The 27,384-nt window shown below is 42.3% G+C and overlaps 1 protein-coding gene across 1 annotated transcript; it reads left to right on the forward strand.

Moving 5' to 3' along the window:
- The first annotated feature begins 5,904 nt into the window (after window positions 1-5,904).
- Window positions 5,905-12,915, forward strand: LOC124712289 (trypsin delta-like). The gene is made up of 2 exons (XM_047242583.1): window positions 5,905-6,270; window positions 12,517-12,915. Exons 1-2 carry the CDS (start codon window positions 5,905-5,907, stop codon window positions 12,913-12,915), a joined length of 765 nt encoding a protein of 254 aa, XP_047098539.1.
- Window positions 12,916-27,384: the final 14,469 nt, after the last annotated feature.

Consider the following 27,384-nt stretch of genomic DNA (forward strand, 5'->3'; position numbering starts at 1 on the left):
TCACATTTGCGTCTAGAATGTATAAGATTGGCGATGTACTATCTGACTTTAATAAAGACATCATCCACTAAATTCCTAAGATAGAAAAAGCCGGTAAGTCCGAGAACTGTTGCACAATAATTTTAATTGCTCGTACACCCAAATTTATGGTAAGAATAATAAACAAAAGAATGGAAAATAAAATTGAGGATTTGTAACATGACAATCAGATTGGCTTTAGGAAAAGTAAGGGCACCAGAAGGGCAATATGAGGTTAGATGTGGCACTGGAGGCAAGACTGAAGAAATATCTGGACACGTTCCTAGATAGGGCTTGTCAACGCGTAAGAAGCGTTCGACAATCACAAATGGTGCAATATTTACGAAATTCTGAGAAAACTAGGGGTTATTTAATATAATCGTATGGTGATTTTATACTATATACAGTTGATACAAAGCAAATGATTTTTACAATATACGTATGATATAAGACAAGATTAAACCTTTAAGTCCGTGTTTTTCAACCAATTAATTAAGCTGGGTGTGAAAGTGAACCAGTCGTCAGGAATTACAAGATATGAATTAAGTGGACAGCGTTGGACTAAATGTTCAATTGTCTGCTCTTCTTGATTACATTCACACATTGGTGAACCGATCCAGCCCCATTTGTACCTGAAGTAGCTACAACAACCATGTCCAGGCATTAACCTGTTGAGGCGGCACCAGAGGTTCCTCGGTAGGTCAAAACATTTTGGCTTCCTTGTGGGATCAAGGTGATGGGGTCTTGTTCCCAATGTTTTTGTTGTCGATTCATGCTTCCAGTTTTCATTTAGATCAAAACCATCAGCGATGAGTTGTCCTGCAGTAACACTTGCTGGTCTTCTTGATCGCAATCGTTGCTGTGGCGGATGACAGAATTCCTGGTGCAGTGGCAGAGAGGGTGATGCAGAGATTTTCTTGGCCTCCCTCAGTAGAGCTTGTTTCCGCCTTAAGTGAGGTGGAGGGAGGTGACTCAGTACAGGTAACCAGTGGCATGTGGTTGATTTGATGGAACCAGTAATACAGGGGTGATGTATAAGAAAAGACGGGTAATATAATGTACAAGAACCAAGAGGGAACAATAAGACTGGAACACAAAGAGTGAAGTATTCGGATTGCCTTAGTGTTCAATGCATACAGCGATGAATCAATGACGCACATATAAGTAACGTTCAAGAGTGGGATTATAACTCAAGGTGAAAGGATATCAACGATGAGATTTGCTGATGACACTGCTATCTTCAGTGAGAGGGATGAAGAATTACAGGAGTTGGGATGAAGAATATAGTGTGTACTGAATATGGATAGAGAATAAAACGAAGCAAGACGAAGAAATGAGAATTACCAGAAATGAGAACAGAGAGAAACTTGACATCAGAGTTGAAGATTAAAAGCAGACGAATCTCAAGAATTCCTCTACCTAGGTAGCAAAACAGCCCATGATGGGCGGAGCAAGGAAGATGTAAAAAGTAGACAAGCACTGGCGAAAAGGGCTTTTCTGGACGAGACAAGTCTACGAATATCGAACAGAAGCCTTCACTTAAGAAAGAAATTTCTGAGACTGTCCGTTTCGAGTACAGCATTGTGTAGTAGTGAACCATGGACTGTGGGAAAGGTGGAACAGAAGAGAATCAAAGCACTTGAGTGTGATGCTACGGAAGAATGTTGAAAATTAGGTGGCCTGTTATGGTGTGAAATAGACCTCATCCACAGCAACGGAGAGAAAAGAAACATTTAGGCCATGTTAATAAGGGGAGCTGTAGAGGGAAAAAAAAAAAAAAACAGAGGAAGACAGAAACTGGAATACATCCATAGAATAAATGAGGACATTTGTAAAGGAAACTATACAGAGCTAACTAAATCATAGAGCAGGAACAGTTCTAAGAGAGTGGCCTCAAGTAACAGTTCTACATTTTTAAGACTACTAACCTCATTAACATCAGGCGATGAGCATTAGTGTCGTGGATTTGCGGTTAGGAGCCACGTCACATAGATTGTAATGAATAATTATGCATTTTGAAAGTCATATTAAGAGTTGGCTTCATGCTTCCTAATTCTAGTAGCTGCAAACACTGCTGTCATAAGCTCTCATCTATGTATTTCTTCCTGACAGAACAGGGCCCTTCAATGGTACTCATCTTGATCAGTCCTAGCTATCCTTAGGGACAGAGAATGAAATGTTAAGAAGGAAGTAATTGTAAAACGAAGAAAAGTAGCGTTCTTGAGAATTTTCCAAAACTACTGAGAGTGGTATCGTTATGTTCTAAATAAATCGAACTCTAGTTGAGAATTTCTCCAACATTATACAATGAAATTGATAGTTAATTTAAAAGATCAATGAACCTGAAAATTACACCTTAATACATAACGGTAGATAAACAGCTCACTGTTTTTCAACAAAATATTCACTCACCTGCTGTAGTGGTGCCATTTTCATATGACTGTAGTATGTCTGTGTCCCAGAGTCAACGGTTTTACTGTTTTGAAGCATATTGGCCTTGGGTTGCCTATGTGTTGTACAGTGGAGATCAATATTAACATTTACTTATAACGACATATACGAGGTATTTTGACAATGGTGAACTGATAGTGAGGTTAGTGTATCTGTAATTCTGCGTAGAACTGTTTTGCTAAAATTAGTCCATATTATTGACTGAGAATGGTCTCTTCATTGTGCTTGTAGTTAGCAGTAACTTGCATATGCATATGCGGGAAGTACGGTTGTAATGAGATTATCTTGAGCAGAAGTTATAATGTCTGAGGGAGCATCTACCGGAAAATCGCCAAAGTCTTACTTGGAATTTAAGGTGTATTCGACATCAAAGAAACATTACTTCGTTATGTACTGAAACTCATTTCGTACAGTAAATGTATCCTGCCTAAATAGCAGTATATACCGTTGCAAGATTACACACATCCTACATCTACATTTGTATCTACATGAATATTCCGCAAATCACACACAAGTGTCTGGCAGAGCCTTCATCGAACCACATTTACATCAATTCTCTATTATTTCAATCTGGAAGAGCGGGTTCTGATTCCCCTTATTTTATTACTACGATAGTTTGTCCCTATGTAGGTCAGTGCCAACAAAATATTTTCGCTTTCGGAGGAGGAAGTTGGAGGTTGAAGTCTCCTGCCGCAGCGAAAAACGACTTTTTTTTTAATGATGTCCACCCCAAATCCTGTAGCATATCGGTGACACTCTCTCCTATTTCTCGATAATACAAAATGTGCCACATTTCTTTGAACTTTCTCGATGTGCTCCTTTAATCCTATCGGTTAAGAATCCCACACCTCGCAGCAGTACTTAAAAAAAAATACGGACAAGCGTTGTGTAGGCAGTCTATTTAGTAGATCTTCTGCATCTTCTAAGTGTTCTACTGATAAAGTTCAGTCTTTGGTTCGTCTTCCCCACAATATTCTCTACGCGTTCTTACCAATTTAAGTTTGCCATAACCGTAATTTCTAGGTATTTAACCGAATTTAGGGGCTTTCGATTTAATTGGTTTATCGTGCAACCCCCTCCCGCCCCCACCCCCTCTCCACCATGTGGAGGACCTCACACTTCTTCTTTCCTGAGGGACAATTGCCAGTTTTCGAACTATATATATATATATATATATATATATATATATATATATATATATATATATATATATATAATTCTAAACCGTTTTTCAATTCGCTTTGATCTTCTGATGACTTTAGCAGACGATAAACCATCTGCGAGCAACCTAAGACTGCTGCTACGATTGTCTCCTAAAGCGTTTATTTAGTGAAGGAACAGCAGAGGACCTAAATCATTACCTTCGGGAGCGCCAGGAGTAACTTTTGTTTTACTGGACGACTTTCCGTCAGTTATACGAATTGTGACGTCTCTGATAGGAAATCACGAATACAGTCATATACCCGAGTCGACATTCCACAGACATGCAATTTCATTGAACGCCGCATATGTAATAAAGTGTCAAATGTCTTCTGAAATCTATAACTACGGAAACAATCTGAAATCCCTTGTCAATATTATTCAGCAGTTCGTGTGAGTGAAGACCTAGTTGTGTTCCACAAGAATTATGTTTTCGACATCTGTGTTGACTATGTGTGAAAAGATTGTTTTCTTCGAAGTAATTCATAATATTCTAACTCAATGTTCTATAACCCTACTGCATATCAATGTTAATGATATGGGCCTTTAATTTAGTGGGTTACTCCTACTACCTTTCTTTACCACCTCTCTAGAACATTGACGTGACGTGTGCAACTTCCCTATCGTTGGGTACGGATCTTTCGTCGAGCGAGCGGTTGTATATGGTATGGAGCTAATGCATCAGCATACTCCGAAAGGAACCTAATTGGTATACAGTCTGGACCAGAAGACTTGATTTTATTTAGTGATTTAAGTTGTTTCACTACTTCGAGTATATTTACTTCTACATTACACATGTTGCCACCTGTTCTTGATTCTAATACTGGAATATTTTGTTCGTCTTCTTCAGTGAAGGAGCAACAGAAGGCGTCCGCTTTGGTAGCACTGTCGCCGATAGTATTTTATTGTTATCGCACAGGGAAGGCACTGACTTTTACTTGCAGCCAGCATACTTAACATACCACCAGAATCTCTTTGGTTTTCCTGCCAAGTTTTGAGACAAAGTTTCATTGTGGAAACTATTATAAGCATCTCGCATTGAAGTCTGCGTTATATTTCGAGCGTCTGTAAAAGATCGCCAATTTTGGAGATTCTGCTGTTGTTTCAATTTGCCGTTCTTTTTTCTTTGTTTCTGCAACAGTATTCGGACTAGTTTTATGCACCAAGTGGGATCAGCTCGATCGTTTGTAACTGTATTCGATAGAAATCTGTCCATTGCTGTCGATATTATTTCTTTGAACTTAAGCCTTATATCGTCTACACCTACACTGTTAATTTGGAAAGAGTTGAGGTTGTCTCTCAGGAAGGCGTCATGTGAATGTTTACGTATCTAATTTTTAGGATTGGTATACTTTTCGTTTAGTTATGGAGAATTTGGGGGTATAAACATTCAGTCTCGTATCGACAATCACTAATCACTGTATCCGTTCATTATTAGTTCAGGATTATTTCTTTGTAAAAAGTCAAGTGTGTTTACACATCCGTTTACTACTAATAATAAATATTTGTTTGCAGATTGGTGTATGTGTATTATCGTCCATAGGTTGAATTATCCACTTTAAATTACGATGCCGCCTCTAAGCCAAGGAGCAATTTCTTCAATTTCGGTTATTAATGTCTTAGCGGATAAAACAATATGTTTGATATTTAACAGACATTTATGTGCGGTTGGAATTGGGCAGAATCGTGTATGTTAAGTATCTTCACAAAATTCACACCACATTCAGTTACATGAAACATGTATTGCTAATACGTCCATTGACACTATATAGAAGAAACGAAAGATACAGTGCTCTGGATTAATTATTAAGAACTTCTTACTGAATCTGACTTTGATTATAAAGTAACTGAATTTATGTGGCATGGTTATGTACTCTTTTAATAGATATTTACCATACACTTAGTGGACTGGTAACAAATTACCGTTACGTAGCTACTGGTACAAATCAAGCAAAAGGTAGAACCTCCGTCCGAATCACCGTCGTAATATATATTCATATCAAGGAGTCAAGAAATAGATAAAAGTTATATCACTTCCACTGTGCGTCATTGAATAGTAAGATCACAGTTGTGAGAACACACACACTTCATTAGTCACATGTAATTATTTTGGCCGTTATCAAGATCACGATGAAGCGTAAACGAGATATGACGTTCGCCGACTCCATCTACGTCTGCAGTTTTAATTGTATATAAAGGGCGAGGTCGGACGCTCTGGCAGACACAGCTTCCACAATGCAGCGCCTGGCCATCTTCCTCGTGTGCCTGCTGAGCTCTGCTCTAGCTCTGCCCACTCCGGCCAGGCTGTGGAGCAAGGGTAATGGCCGCATCATTGGAGGATCCTCTGCCAACATAGCCAACTACCCGTGGCAACTGTCTTTCCAGTACGGCGGTTCGCACATCTGTGGTGCATCCATCATCAGCTCCAACTGGGCGCTGACGGCTGCTCACTGTGTGGACGGCATTAGCCTCTCTCTGGTCAGTTTCCGGGCCGGCACCTCAACCCGTGGAAGCGGCGGTTTCGTCAGAAGCGCCAGCTCTGGCTACATGCACGCATCGTACAACGAAGATACCGTGGACTACGATGTTGCCGTTGTCCAGGTGTGTAGTATATGCCTCAATTAGATTTAATACAACATCTGAACATTGTCTAGATCACCTGAATGTAGATGATGGTAGTTCCTCTCTCTGATGACCTCAGATGTTAAGTCCCATACTGCTCATAGCCATTAGATCCACTTTTCTTTAATTATTCATCACTACAGCACTTCTCGTTACTTTTCAGTGGTGAGTAATATTTTGTTCTGTCCCTACGACTATAACAATGTACCTCAGATTCGAGTGACATGCATTCTGAACGAAAGGTGTTCAGTTTTCCATTCGGTGAATCAGACGTACTTTATTTCTGGTTTCGACAAATTAAATGAGTGAAACCGGTGACTGGTCTTGTGAAAAGACAACGGTTCAATACATGCCCCCCCTTTATCATGTACCCTGTTGCACTAAATTTTCTAGTCTCAACTAAATTTGAATACTACTTTTGTAATGGGACCTCGAGAAAATAACGTAAGTTAAACAAGATGTCTATATATGTAGTTACGGAAACAGCAGAATAACAATGTTAGACTTGAAACTTCCTGGCAGATTAAAACTGTGTGCCCGACCGAGACTCGAACTCGCTGCAGAGTGAAAATCTCATTCTGGAAAGTTAGACTTACTGAATGATCAGCTCATCAGAACTTCTTCGTATGTCAACTTTTTAACTAAGACTTTCTCTTTAAGCGACGTATCTATAAGGAGAACCGTTATGGCAATATGTGGGCTTGGTAGTTTTAATTAGGACGATAAAGGTTACGTGAGTTCTGTAATAAACTTCAGCTAATAATAGTGAATGCTACTTTGATAGATTAATTCATGATCAGGCAGTGGCTCCGATACTGGACTCTAAGCAGACACAGGAGTAGATACAGAGATCACAGATTAGTAATGATGAAGGGTAGGGTGAAATATGAGGGCATGACCAGGCAGTGGGATACGGAAGTACTAAGGATATAAGAGATACGCTTGAAGTTCTATGAGGATATAGACACTGAGATGACGAATAGCTCAGTAGGCAGTTTAGTTCAAGAGGAATGGACATGTATAAAGGGCAATCATAGATGTTGGAAAGTAACACAAGGCTGCAAGCAAGGTAATTGAGAAAAAACCATCGATAATATAAGAAATACTTCATTTGATCGATGAAGAAGGGTGTTTAAAAATTTTCAGGGCAATTGAGAAACACAGGAACATAAGTGAGTTAAGAAAGAAAGCAATAGGGAGTGTAGAGAAGCAAAGGAGAAATGGCTGCAAGAAAAATGAAGAAATCGAAAAAGAAATGATTGTCTGAAGGGCTGATTCAACATTCTGAAAAGTCAAAACAACCTTCGCTGAAATTGAAAGCAAGGGTGGTAATAATAAACGTGAAAAGGGAATTCCACTGTTAAATTCAAAGGAGTGAGTGGGTGTGACGAAAGAGTACACTGAAGGTCACTCTAAGGGGGAGGACTTTTCTCATGGCGTGAGAGAAGAAGAAACATGAGGTAAGAGAGAGTGGATCCAGCAGCAGAATCACAATGTGAAACAGCTTAGGACGACTTAAGATCAAATAATGCAGCGAAGATAAGGGCATTCAGGCGAAGAAGGGTCTACTAGTATCAAACATAGGCCTTAATCAGAGGATGAAATTTCAGAGAATGGACGTTTGGAGCACAGCGTTTTATGGTAGTGAAACATGGACAGTGGGAAAACTGGAGCAGAAGAGAATCAAAGCATTTGAGATGTGGTGCTACAGAAGAATGTTCAAAATTAGATGGGCTAATAAAATAAGGAATGAGGATTTTCTCCCCCGAGGAAAGGAATACTTGGAATTCATTGACACCAACACGGGACAGGATAATAAGACTGTGTTAAAAATTAGCGAATAACTTCCATGGTACTATAGAGACCAGTAGAGGGTACAAGCTGTAGAAGATAGCAGAGAATGGAATACACCCAATAAATAATTGAGTACGTAGGTTACAATTGGTACTCTGAGATGAAGAGGTTGGCGCACGGGAGAAAATTGTAGGGGGCCACATCAAACCGCCGGCCCGTGTGGCCGTGCGGTTTTAGGCCCTTCAGTCTGGAACCGCATGACCGCTACGGTCACAGATTCGAATCCTGCCTCGGGCATGGGTGTGTGTGATGTCCTTAGGTTAGTTAGGTTTAAGTAGTTCTAAGTTCTAGGGTACTGATGACCACGGATGTTCCATTGTGCTCAGAGCCATTTGAAGAGCCACACCAAACCAGTCGGAAGACTAACAAGTTTCTGTCTGTATTGCCAGCTGAAGCATCAGCTGTCGATCCTCTGCAATTTCCAGCAGTCTTCCTGATATGGCCATATTATGTTCATTGAAAACAATGCAAGGTTGAACAGGCTGCCTCGGAGAGGTTAAAGACCGCAGCATTCACCTGAGCACCGTTTCTACAACATTTTAGCTATCAGTGCCGATCATAGCAGCTTTCTTTCTTTAAAAAGGTAATAAACTTGATCATAACGTATTTTCCACAAATCTGCACAACACAGTCATCGTCGATATGGGCCCTGAAGTGCGTGCATGCTTATGCCGAACTTCTGTGGTAACGGGAATTACTTGTACTACTCTTTATAGCAGTGTGCCTTTCGATAATCGCACTATCTAGGATAAACTGTTGCTGGAAGGAGAACATGTTCTTTTGAATAATCTCTACAGCATCTCACTGGTACCTGGTACCTCGTGACCTCCGGATACTTCTTCAGTATTGAGTGGTAATAGACGTATTTCGATCTTTCGTCGTAAAACAATTCCGGAAGACCAATACAGAGTATCGGCCGACTGTCTGTCATCTTCCGTACTAGTTCCAGTATTAGTACTGAATGACTGACTTTACTAAAAGCACTATTTTTAATTATATCTGTTGGCATTATTTTACTTTCGAATTCATTGAACGCTTACAGAATACCTATTCTTGTACACATTTTTTGTTCAGCTATGGTATTAATTTTGCCGCAGTGGATACACCGGTTCCCGTGAGATCACCGAAGTTAAGCACTGTCGGGCGTGGCCGGCGCTTGGATGGGTGACCGTCCAGCCGCCATGCGCTGTTGCCATTTTTCGGGGTGCACTCAGCCTCGTGATGCCAATTGAGGAGCTACTCGACCGAATAGTAGTGGCTCCGATCAAAGAAAACCATCATAACGACCGGGAGAGCGGTGTGCTGACCACACGCCCCTCCTATCCGCATCCTCACCTGAGGATGACACGGCAGTCGGATGGTCCCGATGGGCCACTTGTGGCCTGAAGACGGAGTGCTTTATGGTATTAATTCATTATAATTTGTGATAAAGCGCTATATATGTGGTTTAAAAAAACAACCACATATGCGTCGTCGTACTCTTGTCGTGGGGGCATTATTTGGCGTCTGTTTCATATTATGTGTACAGGGTGTCCCACAAGGAATGGTCAATATTCAGGAATACGACAGAAAACTTCATTGGAAGCAAAAAAGGCTAGTGAACATGGGCTTTTAAATGCCTGCCTTCAGAGCTCTGAGCATTTCTTCATCCCTGGCACTATCGGACGTATCTCTTCTACTGCAAGCTCTTTGATTTCCATATTGTGAGTGGTGGTGGTGTGGATCAAAAGGAGAAGAAAATTCAGATAACATGAGCTCTAAATTGTATACCTTACGAGCTATGAACACTTCTGCATGTTCGCTACTGTGGAACACATCTCCTCTACCGTACAAGAGCTCATCGCTCTTAGTCCTATCAGTACCACCGTATTTTCCATAACTCGAACATCCATTGTCGGTAGTGGGGGAGTTTGTTCTTTATGCCCACGACTAAAAAATAGAAAGGGAGCCTAATTTCGTTAGTTATTATTAACTTTTATTAAAATCGTTCTTTTTTTAAATATGTAAAGTTGTACATGTACGTAAGTAGCGTCCAGAACCTGAAAATATCCAGTAGTGCAATCTTAGGAATACGAACGTGTTTTATGTAACATGTACATCGTGTGGAGAGGTCTTATATGACTACTACAAAAAATTTAAAGATACAAATTTCGTTAACTGCCGCTGACGTTTGTTCATAACATACTATTTAAAGATATGCATATGTATAAAAAGGGCACTGAACATGAAAATAGATATGAATATGACATTTGATCCGAAAACTCCCATCCGATACCTAGACTTTAACTTTTGGTTTAAGTTTAACATAGAAATAATGAACAGTTTTTAAATGCAGTATAAGAAGTAGTTAAAACAACAAATATTTTTTCAAAAATTTAAAATATAAAGTACACCATTTAATAACAATACTCCCTTAGTATTGCGATCGTTAAAGGATGCATTTTAGTGCCAATATTTACCAGAGTATTTTTTCTTGTTTTCGTGCATACTACCTCCTCCGCAAGAAAATTCAAAATGTACACGTTTTGCAGCCCAGGTTAACTTAACTTTATTGTTGCCATTGATCGTTCATGTTATATCCTGTCATACTGAATTAGAAGAGAAGACGAGAGCTACAGGAAAGGAGAAAGGAAGAGAAAGTAAAAGTTCTTGAAGAGTTATGAAGAGGGAAGTGGAATTCGTGGATTGCTGGCAGTGTTGTTTAAGAGCCGAGGGAATAGAGACGTGAAATAGTTAAACTGTGTATGTAATAAGACATATGAAATAGACTAATTGCCACATGGTGTACATTCTGCGGAAGGGAGAGTCGACTGTAGGGATAGATGACAGATTACGGATATTTAACTACAACATAAAATACGAGTAACGACTGGAAACGAAATGACATGCTAACGCATGATTTGAATGTGAGTGACCCAAGCCTGCTGTATCTCCACAATACTGTTTTCTCCACAATACTGTTTAACATTTATATTGTGCCTACTATTCAGAAGAGTTTAAGACAAAAAAGAGATGTGTAGGTTCATGGTGGGAGGCTAGAATGTATTGGCAGACAGTGAAAGTACTATAATCGGAATACGAAAGAAATTGAACAAACACCTGTGAAGAATTCGGAATGAGGATTAAGAAGAAAAAGACGAAATGTATGATGATAAGTGCAGGAGAAATAAGAACTAAAAAGCTACAACAGGAACATATAGTAGACCAAGTTAGCGCTTCCAAATATCAGGAAGTCACAATCACAGTAGACATGCGAATCATTAATGAGTCGAAAACGCATACAGCCGTTGCTAAGGAGAAATTTAAATAGAACAACAGGCTTCTAGGCAGGTGTATGGACAGGGAACTTAACAAGTTACTGACAAAATTCTTTATGTGGAGCATGGCATTATAAGGAGCTAAGACATGGACACGGAAGAAGGAGAAATTTGGAGGAAGATGGAAAGGATAAAATGAGTAGACAAAGTGAGAATTGACAATGTGGGAAGACAGAAAAAATTTTAATAATAAGAATAAACACAATAACCTTTGGGATAAATTCTCCTGATCGTGCTTCGTAGTCATGTACAATTCTTTTATATGACATCATATTCGCCGTTTACTGTGGAAATAATTTATTTCACTATTCCAGTTTCGGCCTTTGGGTCATTTTCAAGTGGTACAACGAACGGTTTTGCTTCATAGCATGTGCAATTTTAAAATTAATTTGTGTATAATAACACAGGATTAAAAAACTGACATGATGATTAAGCAAAATAATTTGCAGTACCACTTAAGAACGGCCCAAGGCCCGAAACTGCTATCGTCAAATAAATAATTTCTGCAGGCAGCGGCGAATATGATGTCCTTCATAAAATTTTCGTGGACTTTGCTGAGAAGGGATAGTTTACTGATGGATGTTATGGAAGAAACGATGAATAGAAGAAGAATAGGATGCCGATGGTACGAGGTGGTGGATAGTACCAGAATAGAAAACAATTATGAGAAAACGAAGAGGGTAACAACTGACAGAGCTGTAAGGAGAGCTCATTTGAACACCTGTCCTTGGACAAAATACTGACGATGATGGCTGCATAACCCTGAATACTGAACATTCCTCCTTGGGCATTCTCTAAATTTTGAAGTGGGACACTGTATCTGTGAAACAGTTAATGATTACACTCATATATGCTAAATGTGTCCTGGATTAACTTTGTGCTAAAACAGCAATTAACCCTCCCTCCCCTGTCGTAAAATTCCGTGTTCTGACTGAATGTTCTCAATACACTGAGAATGGTACTTAAATATTCTCATATTCAGTTCCCACATCTTAAGTTACAGGTGGCACATCACTCGATGTAGCACATGTGCATTGTTTTTTCTGATTTTCAGGTGTCCGGATCTCTGCTGGGTTCGAACGCACAGGCAGTGGGCCTCGCCAGTGACAACTACGACCCACCAGGTGGTCTCGCAGTGACGGTGACTGGCTGGGGAGCCACGTACACCGATGGACCGTCCGCCAACAGTCTGCTCAAGGTGGACATCAGCATCTTGGACCGCAACACGTGCAGGAACACCTTCGCCAACATCAACACTGTGACCGACCGCATGGTGTGCGCCGGCCAGGCCGGAAAGAGCGTCTGCAGCGGAGACTCTGGTGGTCCCCTGGTCAGCGGAAGCACACAGGTGGGCATCGTCTCCTGGGGCAGTTCAAGGTGCGAGGCCACCCCCGGTGTCTTCGCCAATGTCGGCAACCTGCGTTCCTGGATCCGATCTGCATCTGGCGTCTAAGGACTCTAGCCTACCTACTGTACTGGGTTCCATCACTGGTATATGTAACGCAAACAAAATGCTTGTACGTAATTCTTTACCCTGTTAAATAAAGAATCCGAGCAACGTAAGCGTTTCGGTGTTTATTTTATTTTATGGTATTTCTTTCGTTCCGTACGAAGTATTGCCGACTGAAGACAACAAACTGAAGACGAGGTACGAATTACAGACAATTAATCGTCTGTGGAAAACTTCTTTATCTACACGTTAAAAAATGAACTGGAAATAAATAAATCTTTCTGCACGTTGATAGTGCTGAGGTATTCTTTGTCTTGTGTTGGGTGAAAAATGAATACAGGTATTAACGTCAGAAAGTAGCTAATCTTTCAGTTTCCCGCATTTGCAAGTATGCGTTTATGAAAGTTTCTGGCAAGCTGATAAAGGCAACTCCATTAGAGCTGCTATCTCGACATTTGTGCAGAGGTGCAGTACCATATGAGAAATCCAGGCATGTTTCATGATCCATGTCGTATCTTGTGTTCGTCAGTAAGCTTTATAGAGATAAAAGTCAGATGAGGAGGACAATCAACCTGGTACAGCGTCCCGACATTAAATCGATATAGTTGTCGTCGAAAGAAACAAATAACTGCAGTAAATTACTCAAGAACTGTGGCAGGCGAACTTACTTGTGATATGCGCGTCACGACTATTTATCTGACTAGTGTGCCAGTTCTGGCTCTTCAGCCATCACATTATGTTGTAACGCTTCCTCTTATTTTATTATGTTTTGCTATCGTTATTGTTGGAAAAATCTTTATTCAGTCAGTTGTCGAAATTTTGAAACAAAAGTTATTGTAAATGTCGCGTAATAAATATTTCGCGTGAAGCGCTGTTGTGACACAGGCAAAGATCAATTGTGGAAACTAAGCCACTGAATATTACAACTGTTATTAAAGAACACGACCGACTGACTACATCAAATAAGAGGGCACGTACATTCGCGAATGAGTGGTCAAAAAAGAAAAAAAAAACAGGTAATAATGTGTAGGAAATGAGTCTTAAATATAGTTACGCTTGCACACACTCAAATGTATGCGAACATACGAACGGGATGGAGGCACGTGGCCTGGATGAAAAGAGTTACAGTTAAATGCATTTATTCATCTTAGAACGTAAATGCGTGGACTTCGTTTTGTATCCCTTCTACGTCAGTACTGCACGTAAATGAAAGTGTTTTGTGTGTGTGTGTGAAATCTTATGGGACTTAACTGCTAAGGTCATCAGTCCCTAAGCTTACACACTACTTAACCTAAATTATCCTAAGGACAAACACATACACCCATGTCCGAGGGAGGACTCCAACCTCCGCCGGGACCAGCCGAACAGTCCAAGAGTGCATCGCCCTAGACCGCTCGGCTAATCCCGCGCGGTTACACCGAGCGAGGTGGCGCAGTGGTTAGACACTGGACTCGCATTCGGGAGGACGACGGTTCAATCCCGCGTCCGGCCATCCTGATTTAGGTTTTCCGTGATTTCCCTAAATCACTCCAGGCAAATGCCGGGATGGTTCCTCTGAAAGGGCACGGCCGACTTCCTTCCCCATCCTTCCCTAATCTGATGAGACCGATGACCACGCTGTCTGGTCTCCCTCCCCAAACAACCAACCAACCAACTGCGCGGTTAAAAGTGTTTTACTGGTGCAAAAAACAAGTTAATACATGGTTATATAACTTGCAATGATATACAATGTTGAGACCTGTCGTATGTAGAGCAAAGCTGTAGTGAAGTGTCCCAGCCGTCTGCTCTTCATCAAATGGGCTGAGTCTACAGTGGTAATCGCAATGCTGAACTGTGCCTACTAGAGGGCGCTTTCGTCGTTGTCTGTCGTAGTGCCATGTCAACTGGCAAGTACGCCGCGGCATCCTAGCTATCGGTACCACATCCCTCGCCCCTGAAACGACGCACCGCTGTTGAGTATGGCTTCCGACGGCGGGTGGAGGGACCCAGGGACGGTGCAGCTGAGGGGGCGGACAGCGGAACTGCCGGGCCGCGCTGTCCACCCGCGACCCCGAATTGCTCGTGAGAGGGTGAGGAAAACGCCCCGTGGAAAACCTGTCCAGGCCGCGCACAGCCACTGGGTATGCTCGGATGAGGAGGCGGAGCAACGACCTCCATGGGCGACGGCGCCAGCGTTCATTGGTTCTGCCACTGCGGAGGAGGTGGCGGCCGGAGGTGGGGCCGTGGCGGCGGCTGGAGGCGCCCATCCGGTGCAGGTGACCAGACTGGCAGCGGCGACGACGGCAGGCGCACCCGTGGAGGCGCGAGCGGCGGAGGGGCCGTCAGTGGAGTCGTGGGCTGAGGCGGCGGAAGCTGCGAAGCCTACAATTCTGCCGGAAAACAACCAGCGGCAGGAAACCGAGGACGGCACCAACAAATCTGGTTGTGGTGTCGCTTGACAGTGGCGGAGGAACCAGAAATAAGAAATAAGGTGCGACCACGCTGGCGAAGAATGCGCTCCTGCTCCCAGCGCTGGCTGCCAGAACGAGGCGAAGCAGCGGGAGCGAGCGGCGGTGGATGCAATAGCTTCAGGAGCGGCCAATGGGCGCGGCCGTGTAACAATTCCGCTGGGGAATGGATGCCGCGCGGCTGAGAGCGATAGGAAGCAAGGAAAGTCCAGAGCGCACGCTCGCGAGAGTGAGTGAGTGGCGCCCAACTTGCTCATCTGCGACTTAAATGTACGCACAAAGCGCTCAGCCTCGCCGTTCGACTCGGGGTGGAATGGGGCTGAGGTCAGATGGTGAATGCCATTAGCAGCATGGAACGCTTCAAACTCGGAGGACACGAATTGGGGGCCAGTGTCGGAGACAATAACTTCAGGAAAATCCTCAATGGAACAAATAGACGTCAAAGTCCGAACATTACTCGTAGATGAAGACATAGGGACAACAAAGGGAAAGTTGTTGTACGTATCAATAAGTATCAACCAGCGGGTGTCCCAGAAAGGACCCGCAAAACCAATATGAACACGCTGCCAAGGCGCAGTAGGAGTCGGCCACGCTGGCAAGGAGCAGATTGATGCTCCGCACAAGAGTGACAGTTATCAAGCAAATTCTCAATTTGTTTATCAATGCCGACCCAAGAGCAGTGACGACGCGCTAATTGCACCGTCTGCATTATACCCCAATGACCAGCGTGCAGCAAGCGGAGAATTTCCGACTGCAACCAATGAGGCACAACCACACGAGTCTGATCATTGTCAGTTCGTAACAAGATAACACTGGTGTACAGACAAGTTTTGACGGTGCGCAAAGTAATCTTGAACAAGTGGATCACGAATCTTCGTAGTGGATTGAGGCCATTGAGTACGAATATACTGCAAAATTATCTGCAAAGAAGCATCGGCGGCTATCGTGGCAGCAATGCGACGAAAATCCACCAGAAAACCATCAGCTAATTCGTTATCTTCCGAGTCAATAAACATGCAGGACATTTCGGAAGAATCAAACATTTCGTCAGGACCGATAGGCAGACGAGACAAAGCATCAGCATTGCCATGCTGGGCCGTAGGCCGAAACAATATTTCGTAATTGTAGTTTGACAAGAACAAAGACCAACGTTGCACCTTTTGTGCGGTAGGGGCCGGATCTGCCATTGACGCGTGGAACAACGACGTCAAAGGCTTATGGTCGGTTACCAAATAGAACTTGCGATCGTACAAACATTCATGAAATTAGGCTCTCCATATACAATAGCTAAAGCTCCTTTCTCGATTTGAGAATAGTTTTGCTGGGCAGATGTGAGCAACTTAGACGCAAAAGCGATCGGGCGATGGACAAAATTAATGCGGTGCGAGAGAACCGCTCCGATGCCGTGAGAAGATGCATCGTCAGCCAAAACAACCGGTTTGGAGGGATAGAAAGGAATCAAACAGCGATCAGTCAACAAAGCAGATTTGAGCTTGTGGAAAGCAGCGTCACATTCCGAAGTCCAAACAAAAGGAACGTTCTTACGCCGAAGGCGATGCAAAGGCGCTGCAATCTGCGCTGTGCTTGGTATAAACCGAATATAGCAAGTGATTTTGCCCAACACAGGCTGAAGTTCTTTCAAGGTCCTGGGTGCTGGCAAGTCTCTAATCGCACTGAGATGCGACGGCGAGGTGTGGATACCCTGTCCGTTAATGATATGTCCTAAATACTGAGTCTCAGTTTGAAAAAATTTGCACTTGTCGCCGTTACACTTTAGTCCTGCCTGAAAAAGTACAGTAAATAAGGCACGCAAATTCTGCAAATGTTCGTCAGGTGTGCGACCTGATACAACTACATCGTCCAGATTATTGGAACGACTAGGGACAGTGGGACACAACTGCTGCAAGTAAGAATGAAAAATAGCAGGAACCGAAGCACAACCGAACTGAAGGCGGCGAAACTTGAACAAGCCAAGGCGAGTGTTGATCACAAAACAGCGCTGCGACTGTTCGTCGAGCGGAATTTGAGAGTATGCGTCCCACAAGTGAATCGTGGAAAAGAATTTTCCCGCACCAAGCTGATCAAAAATGTCTTCAGGACGCGGCAAGGGAAACGTAGCTACCACTGTCTGGGGATTTACTGTCAGCACAAATACGAAGACGACCGTTAGGTTTCTTCACACACACTATAGGCGAAGCCCATGGCGGAGCAGAAACAGGTTCAATGAGACCACTGTTTCACAAATGCTTAAGTTCAGCAGCTACGGCGTCGCGCAGTGCGTGCATTACCGGAAAACAGGCATGGCATTGTCTCTAACTACAACATGCGCTGCAAAGTCTGTGGCGCAACCAAGACCATCAGAAAAGAGTTCAGCAAAATCATCGCATAGTGTGGCAACACTGTCTACATGGTCACTAGCGTTGATGCAAAGAATTGTCCTGAATTGCGAGGCCAAAAACTTCAAATACGTCCATGCCAAAAATGTTCGTAGCATCAATAGAGCGGAGCACATGGAAAGACACTGTACGAGTCGTGGCATCATTCGTGGCTTGCAAACTACACACGCCGAGCACTGAGATTTCCTGTCCAGTAAATGCAGTCAGTGTGGAATGGGAACGACAAAGCGGGAGCGAACCAAGAAAGTCATACGTCGATTTGTTCAGTAAAGAAACTGACGCACCAGTGTCCAGCTGCAGGCGAACAGAACGTCCACAAATGGTCAAAGTAACAAAAAGTTTCTTCGCATCGCGCAGAATCCGAGAGGAAGTGTCTGGCAAACCTTTATTCACACGACGAGCTGTCGAAGCACGTGAAGCAGAAGGCTGTGAATAAATGGCATTAACGTCCATAGGCTGATGTAAGTCATGATCACGGCGGTTGCCGTTGCGGCGACGCCCACGCGAGTCACGTGAACGGGAGACAAGTTATGAATTAGAGTTTCTCTTACTACACACAGCTTGCACATGACCTTTCTTATTACAAAAATAACACTTTGCTTGACGGGATGGGCAACTGTCCCGTGGGTGGGCACGAAAGCGGTTGAGGCCATGATTTCAGTTTCTTGGAAGGTACCTGTTTGGAAACGTGTTTACGCGCACGCGAGCGGGGCAGTGTGGCTGGCTGGGCTGGGCGGAAGGGCACATGTTGTGCCGCGCTAACAGTACACACACCCGGGGTCACGTGGAACGCGGAAGTAGCCATGTCTAATGTATCTTGTCTGTCTAGCAAGTCCACTACTTCCTGCAAAGGGGTTTTTAAATCTGAGAATTTGTTCGCGGATGCGGTGATACGCCACATTCTGCGCCATAGCGTATCTAATATCCGCATATGAGCGTCCACACGAGCAATTAAATTCACAATCAGAAGTTAGTCCCTGAAGGTCCGCTAACCAAGATTTATTCGACTGAGTAAGGCCACGCTGGAGGCGCAAAAATTTCTAGCGTGCAGCTACCACATTTACACTGTCACGGAAGTGGGAGTTCAAAGCATCAATCACTTCGTCGGAAGTTTTAGTTTCTGGGCGGGTGGTGGGAAACAATTTCACATGCACACGGTACAACTGAACACCTGCGTTGGCAATGAAAAAGGCAAGCTGCTCTGTACCTGGTATGTTGTAAACTGTGAAGTGTGCCTCGAGCTAAGGGATGTATTCTGGCCAGCGTTCAACATCAGGATTGAAGGCACGAAATGGCGGCGCCGTCGGTACAGGCGGTGGCGTCGAAGGCGCCGAAGTAGCTGCAGTGTGCAGTGTGACCAGCCCATTTATGGCAGCAAGCAGCTGCGTCATTGTTCTGAGCCTGAAAACGCACAAGATCGGACAGCGAAGCCTGTTCCTGCGGCGAAGCCATGGTTTACACAAATGAAAGTCTTATACTGAGGCTAGCACGAAAAGAAAGCAGTACCAAGCAAAAAAGGAAGTGACAGGGCAGAAAAAAATAACAATCTGGTCGCCAACTTTTCTATCCCGCCTGGAAGGCGGCGCGTGGGTAGGAGCAGGAAAAATGCGTCGGTGCTGCACGTAAATAAAAGTGGCTTACTGGTGCAAAAAACGAGTTAATACATAGTTAAGTAACTTGCGATGCTGAAACCCGTGGTATGTAGAGCAAAGCTAAAGCGAAGTTCCCAGCCGTCTGCTCTATGGCCTGAGTCAACAGTGGTGCTCGTAGAGCTGAATTGCGCCTGCTAGAGGGCGCTGTCGTCGTTTTCTGTCGTAGTGCCAACTTAACTGGCAACTACGCCGTGGCATCCTAGCTATCGATACCACACTTCGAAATTTAATGAAAAGAAAGACTGCAGGTTCTGAATGTCGCAGCAAATATATTGAAATTGGCGGTAGCGGCCACGAAAGGAAGAAGATGAACACATTCGATTACCTCTATTGTTGAGCAGCGTCGCCGTGAAGATCGTCGCCTCTATCTAAATTCTCTGCATAAAATCAAAATAATAGTAATAATTTTCCAGAATTTGGTATCAAAAAAGACGAAATCGCTCTGCTTCAAAATCACGTTCATTATTCAACCCAATATTATTAGTAAGAAATGGCACAACTCGTCTTAACATTAGGACAGGATAACAGACAAGGGAACGTATTCTAAAAGCTAATAAACGAAGAGCGTAAAGCTTCTTTTGTTCAGCAAATGCTTTACGCATTACTCTCTGGTTGTTGAACTAGTGTATATCTACTCATAAAAAATTTTTATATAATTCCTTTACATTGCCCCCTTGGGGGAATTGATCGAAGAAATGTAAAAATTCCGGCCACTGAGCCCCACCACTTTACACACTGGTAGTTCTTGACTCCTCTACATACGTACTTAAATTGCATTGTTCATTTCTTTAATGGAGTTCTCTTCATCACTTAGTTTATATAGTTCTGGTGCTGGCACTGGTACTTAGCAACTAAAACAAAACGTACACTCTAGGGCACAGAAAATAGTTACATACCAGATACAAAAATTACTACATCGTCCTTTGCATTAAATACATGGTTACTACATCGTCTTTTACATCAAATTTACAGTTCAGTTCTTTACGACGATTCACTGTGTCATTGTTCCTACGTACAAAAAACATTCATTCGCACGCTGACAATAACATTACATTTCACCAGTTTTTCTATGATTCTACAGTTACATTTTTGCTGAAAACAAGAAAGTTTTACAAGAACGTCGTATATTTTATTATATCGATCCAGGCTGTATGGCTGCAAGGGTATCTGGAGTAGTAAGTGGGAGAAATTCTTCCTTATTGTTGCTTATGCTCTCCACTTCCTCCCTCTTTTATATTTGATAATGTCCTTTCTGGGTTTCATAGTTGTCTCCTCATGGGCAAAATAAACATGTAACAATTGAAATTCACAGAGATTAGTACTTATTCTAGCTTGACACTAACATATACACAAACATGGGTACTGTTCAATTAACATGGGTGTCGTTTTTTATATTTTGTTTTGCAACGTGGGACATGAATCATGAGCTGTAGTGGTAAGACTTTATTTAGTAGGTCAGGAAATCGAGTCTCTACGCCTCTTTGCACTATGGTGGGCGTCCATTTGAACGTAAATTTTTGCTTCCTATTCAAACTGCCCTCCAGCTTCACGCTGTCAGTCAATAATGTGTCAGTTACAAGCAACCGCATGCGCAACAATGACTCTGGCGGCACGATACGCGCCGTTTGGAGTCCAGTAGTCGTGCAAATACCGCCGAATAGCGATGTCGCGCGCGCTGATCAATACATTTCCGTGAAGTGTTTTGTGCAGCGTTCGTAGCGTTTACGAAACTACTGCATCTGCTTCCACTCGTCGTACACCTTGGCTGTGAGAAGGGACCACAGGGCACCTCCTACTGTCACTGCACGAAGGTAAGTACTGCACTTCATTATTTAACTTGCCAACGGCGCACAGTCCTATACTTCGCACAAAGACTCGTGCCGTAACGGGCTTTCTCGATTTACCAAGTCTTCTTTATTTCGAAGGAGAAAGCTTTTGATATAATAGTATTCTCACTGGTCCTATGCGTATATCTCGCATGTCACTGACACTGACTAACTCACTGTCGTTGGGCAACTATACACCTTTCCGTTGATTTTCTTTCTGTCCCAAAAAAACATTATAGCTCATGAGACCACTGGCTGGTTTTTAGTAGTTTATGCCCACGTTCGTTATTTGCTCCTGCATTCTCTTTCAAAACTTAATCGGGGTACATATTGCTCAAAATATTGCATTATAGAAGTTGGTAGATGAATATGTACACAGAACATAAACAGCATTTCTCTTAGGATCGTGCTATAGTCGCACTTACATATTGAAATGACACTACAAAAAATGAATGCACAAAAAGTGCTTATAGAAATTGTCTCCATATGAGGCAAAATCTGTTCATTTACTACCCACGACTTACTGTGGGGGGGAGGGGGGGGGGGAGAATTTCATCTTTACGTCACACAATACTGTAACAACGCATGGTACACATCAAGAACAAGTAGAAAGAAATTAAAACAACATATAAATAAATAAATCACTATGCTAAAATTGATACATTAATCGAAAAATTAAAATGTTAGGCAGTATGAACAACAGATTGATAATGAAGCTTGGCAGCTATACGCTATACTGCTTTGTGAGTCTGTGTTTGTTCATGTTTACTTGTGTGCATCATTGTATCACTGACACGTGTATATATATGTAATCTTACTCTAATTCTTCACAAAACGTTTCCAACTCGGATTGGAGAAAATATTGTAAACATAAGAGAAAATCAGTATATACACTGCTCTAAAGTCAGCATAGATTCTTGGTACTCTCATGCCGAAGATAAGACCAGTTATTAAAACTTTCTGGTGTTACTGAGTGTCAAGTAGTGTACAAAATAAGTGATCGTGGTAATATTCTGTAACGTAGATCGTAAGTCGTAGTGACGTAAGAGTAATATAGTTGCTTCTCATCGCCGATTGAAGTCTCATAGCATCTCGATGAACGCCGCCTGTAAAAAATTAAGGTTGTTTCGACATTGTCCAATTTCTCTGCGCGACAGTTTCCTGTAACTTACCTCGTACATATTTCTTTGACTTTATTCTAGAAGAGACGGTATTTAGTATGCCTCATATCATGTTTACAAATCGTACCTCAGCAGTGTACTTGCACTAAAACGTGTGTATGAAGTTAAAAAATTATTTTTATTTCAGTAAGATCACACTAGTTTTTTCCTTATTCCTTGGATGCACTTCACTTAGATCAGTTTGACGTGCGTATGGTGTATAACACGCTAAACTTTCATTAGTAGCCAGAAATCATATCATTATCGGAGCACCAAAAAAATTTAGCCTAATCGTTTTTCTCGATATATTCATAAATAAAGCCTAGTGGTGTGGACACATCAAAAAAAGAAAAATTCTCTCTGCAACATGGCATGTACTTGCGTGACCGTATACTTATGTACCTTAGGGAGTCCAATATTTTCTGTACCTTATAATCTTGAAACACAAGCGGAAAAAAACCACTTACATCTACTTTGTTCCGAGGTCTTTGCTAATTTCCAAGTACATCCTATGTTAACAATGGTAGAAATTAGTTGACGTGTATGTCCTAGCTTGCTTGTGTATTGAGTCCACAATCACTGAGAAATGTAAACAGAAGTAGTGAAATGCTCTGATTCACGTAGCTGCATAGGAAGATATACCTACTTTAACCTAATCGTATTTCTTCTTTTTACTATAGTTAACCATGTAGCTGTTTGTCAAAATGTTTCTTACGTCGTTGAGTTTCTTCTGCAATAGAGATCAATACCTGTCTTACCTTTTCATTTAAATCTCCAGGTTGTATTGAAACAGATAGGATGGGGTTAACCCATTCATTGTTTTCTTTCCTACTGCATATTAACTCCGACGGTGTAACTGTTGTTTCGTAAATCGGAAGATTATTTACTACCTGTTCGAAATAGTTTAAGTATTCAATCCATTTAGACGGTTTGTTGGCTACATACGCCCTCATAAACCTGTTCCATTCACGAAAAACTCTTTCTATCGGGTTGGGTTGTGGGCTATAGCCGCGCGGGATTTGCCGAGCGGTCTAGGGCGATGCAGTCACGGACTGTGCGGCTGGTCCCGGCGGAGGTTCGAGTCCTCCCTCGGGCATGGGAGTGTGTGTGTGTTTGTCCTTAGGATAACTTAGGTTAAGTAGTGTGTAAGCGTAGGGACTGATGACCTTAGGAGTTAAGTCCCATAAGATTTCACACACATTTTTTTGTGGGCTATATTTGGATATCAAAATTTGTTTCACCTGCTGCTCTTTTAGAAATTGTTTCCAAGCATGGCATGTAAAATTGATTGTATTATCTGCTAACAGACGGAAAGTAGTCATTTAGGCTACGTCTAATAATAGGCTTAGCTGCGGTTGTGGCATACAGTTTCACAAATTTCGAAAATACATCATATACACCAATTATATACACTACTGGCCATTAAAATTGCAACACCAAGAACAAATGCAGATGATAAACGGGTATTCATTGGACAAATACATTATACTAGAACTGACATGTGATTACATTTTCACGGAATGAGGGTGAATAGATCCTGAGAGATCAGTACCCTGAACAACAACCTCTGGCCGTAATAACTGCCTTGATACGCCCGGGCATTGAGTCAGTCAGAGTCTGGATGGCGTGTACAGGTACAGCTGCCCATGCAACCACAGTTCATCAAGAGTAGTGACTGGCGTATTGTGACGAGCCAGTTACTCGGCCACCATTGACCAGACGTTTTCAGTTGATGAAAGATCTGGAGAATGTGCTGGCCAGGGCAGCAGTCGAATATTTTCAGTATCCAGAAAGGCCCGTACAGGACCTGCAACATGCGGTCGTGCATTATCCTGCTGAAATGTAGGGTTTCGAAGGGATCGAATGAAGGGTAGAGCCACGGGTCGTAACACATCTGAAATGTAACGTCCACTGTTCAAAGTGCCGTCAATGCGAAGGAGAGGTGACCGAGACGTGTAACCAATGGCGGCTAATTTTCGCGTCTGTAGCACGTCATCTTCATGGTGTAGCAATTTTAATGGCCAGTAGTGTATTTCACCCCTCCTCTTGAAGAGGGTAAAGGACCCATTGCGTCTAGGCATACTAGCTCTAGAGGCTTTATTTGGTAAAATAAGATGTAACTCTGTCTCGCAGTTCAGACTGACAGGCTTAGCCTTTTGACAAACAATACAAGTTTTCAAAATTTGTTGTGTGCGTCGAAGTATAATGGGAAAATAACAGTACACATTGAACTTTTTACAGCACTTGCGGGCACCCTAGTGTCCCTAAGTGAAATGAGTATGCCAAATTAAACTTTTCTCACACGCTTCGGGTGCACAAACGCACCACACATCGCTGCTTAGGTTTATCCTATAGAATAAGACATCTTTATACAACTTGTAATGCTGTCGTACAGGTGCAGGTGGATTATTGTTTAGCTGAAATCTGACTTTCTTCCACCGCTTATCTCCTTCCTGCAATTTCGCCATGTTTTTACACATATCCAAAAAACATTTTCTAAATTTAGTGTCTTGTATGAGCATAACCTTAAATTCTGTGTTTTGTTCTATCAGCTCTTCAAACTCGGGTAATTCTTGGGGTAACCGTGACAGTGCATCGGCGATTACGTTGTCTTTGCCCTTCACATATATAAATTCAAAACATAAGACTGCAAAAAGAAAGTCCACCGCCCTAGGTGATTGCGTCATAACTTACATGTGAGTAAAAAGCTTCACGCCTGGTGGTTACTGTAGTCTCGTATATGTTTGCCAAATAGATAATAATTAAATATCTTGAATGCCCACAAAATAGAAAGGGCTCTTAACTCTGTGATGGAAGATTGCGTTCACATTAGGATAATGTGCGGCTAGCAAAACCAATAACTTTAACATTGTCTATGCCCCCACCTTCGTCCAGCTGAAACAGACAGGCTCGTAATCCAGAAAATGAAGCATTTTCCGCTACACAAAAATCTTTGCTCATGTCAGAATATCCTGAAATATTGCAGTTTACCAAAGCATGTTTTATACTATCAAAATCAGTTTGGTACTGTTGCGTCCAGTTCCACTGTTTGTCCTTCTTTAATAGATTTAATAATGCGGGACTATTGAGCAATTGGTTCGGAACTAACCGGCGGAAAAATGAACACAAGCTTACGAATGCCTTTAGCTGTCGCTTTGTGCAAGGGGCTGGAATTTTTTGTATCCTAATAGTTTCTCAGGTTAGGCTTTATCACAGCGGGCGAAATTATGTGACCGAGAAATTTGATGTCTTTTCTTACATATTTAGATTTCTTGAGGTTCGCTGTAACAGCAGCTGCTGAAAATCTCTGTAACATCCAGTCTAAAAGTTCTATATGTTCATCCCAAGTAGGTGTTGCTATTAAGATGTCGTCTATATATACTGTGAAGTTTGTCTAACCAGGAAAGTACTTGGGCTTGAACAAACAGATCTGTATGAACGTTTGGTTACAGGACCATTATGTACCTCTGAATGTGCTGGTGGGTGTCGTTTTTCTGCAAAACTCTGCAGTCATGCTCTAGATGTAATTGTAGACGCCATACGCAATGCAGAAATCTTAACTATAAATGCAAATGCGGTATTTCAATAAAATGCTCCGAGCAATACGAATGACTGTAAAACGCACAGTGAAGAAATGCAAGTTGATCGCATGGCGTATTTGCACATTCTATAATATCAATGTTGAACGCCACGTCAATACTTTTGAAGTTGTTCACTGGTTCACCAATATCGTAGCCAGCGTTCTGCCACGCGTAACGAAGCATTGCTCTGTATACTCCCGCAGATAACTGATTGTAAATGACAGAATGCATATTCATGATAAAGAATCTGTCGTGCAATTTCGGCTGCATATCACTGGAACGTAGTTTAATGAAGTCTGTTATTCTCTTGGCCATTATTTTATATTGCCTGAAGAAATACTCATCCAGAGGTTCTGCATATTTTGTAGTTTTAGGCGGAATGATTTTTAAATCTACATGTTTTCCGCCAGATGCTTCCAGCAGTACTCGTTCATCCTTATATCCAGACCAGGAGTCACAAAGTACTAATGGCTTTCTCGACAAATGTGGATTCAAAACTGAGTGAAAAAACGTCTTCAGATGTTGTTTCGTCATCTTCCCACTCACACTTGCATGGACGACGACATTTGGAGGGCACCGCGTTTCTATTTCCCTTGACACGCGGGGTCCAAACTTTCCACTGGATTCTTGGAAGCAAATATAGAGTTTGTCTGCCAATCGTCCGTCCATTGATATAGCAACATCGATCGTGTAACTATGTGTCGCACAGTTAACTGATTGCAACATCGCGACAGTGTTTCTCTCCCCTTTCATGCGTAGTGTTTTGTCACAAAAAAGTTCTTAGCTGAACTGACTCTGATCACAGTTCCATACAGAACTAATATCGATGTTTTCTCTCGTGGTATGCTCATTGACGTCAGCAACAAACGTTTGAGCTCTTTCAATCAGCTCTTCTTCGTCATCCTTATCTTTTCGTGCTTGGAGCATAGTGATACGGCCTGATGTTATCCTAAACTCCTTTTCCAAATTAGTAATAAATCCTAGTGAAGCTGTAAAGTTTGTACACCCGAGATTTGTAGCTACGTCCAATGCCCAATGTTGTAAATGCCAATAATGAACGGCGGAACCGCATTCTCGCGCTTCATCGAATTTCGCCATTACACGCTCCTTGATGGTCTTGAGCAGCAGTGTACGATTTCCTTTGAAAACTGTATTTCATTCTCTTTTCTTTGCCACGTAATCCAGTATGTTTTTAATATTGCTTTTAGACTTCAGTTTAGGGTATCTTTTCAGAAGCTTGTCGTATGTGCTGAAACTTCTTACGTAATGATCATCGTACATGTTCTCCAGTGTGTTGTCATCAAACGCCGTGATGATTATTTGCAACTTTAAGCCTCTTCTTGGAAGACGGTTGGTATTCACTGTCACTGCTTCCATCGCCTCTTCCCGCACTTGCCGTAGCACTACCGT

Source organism: Schistocerca piceifrons, chromosome 8 (assembly GCF_021461385.2).
Source record: "Schistocerca piceifrons isolate TAMUIC-IGC-003096 chromosome 8, iqSchPice1.1, whole genome shotgun sequence".
NCBI classification, from domain to species: domain Eukaryota; kingdom Metazoa; phylum Arthropoda; class Insecta; order Orthoptera; family Acrididae; genus Schistocerca; species Schistocerca piceifrons.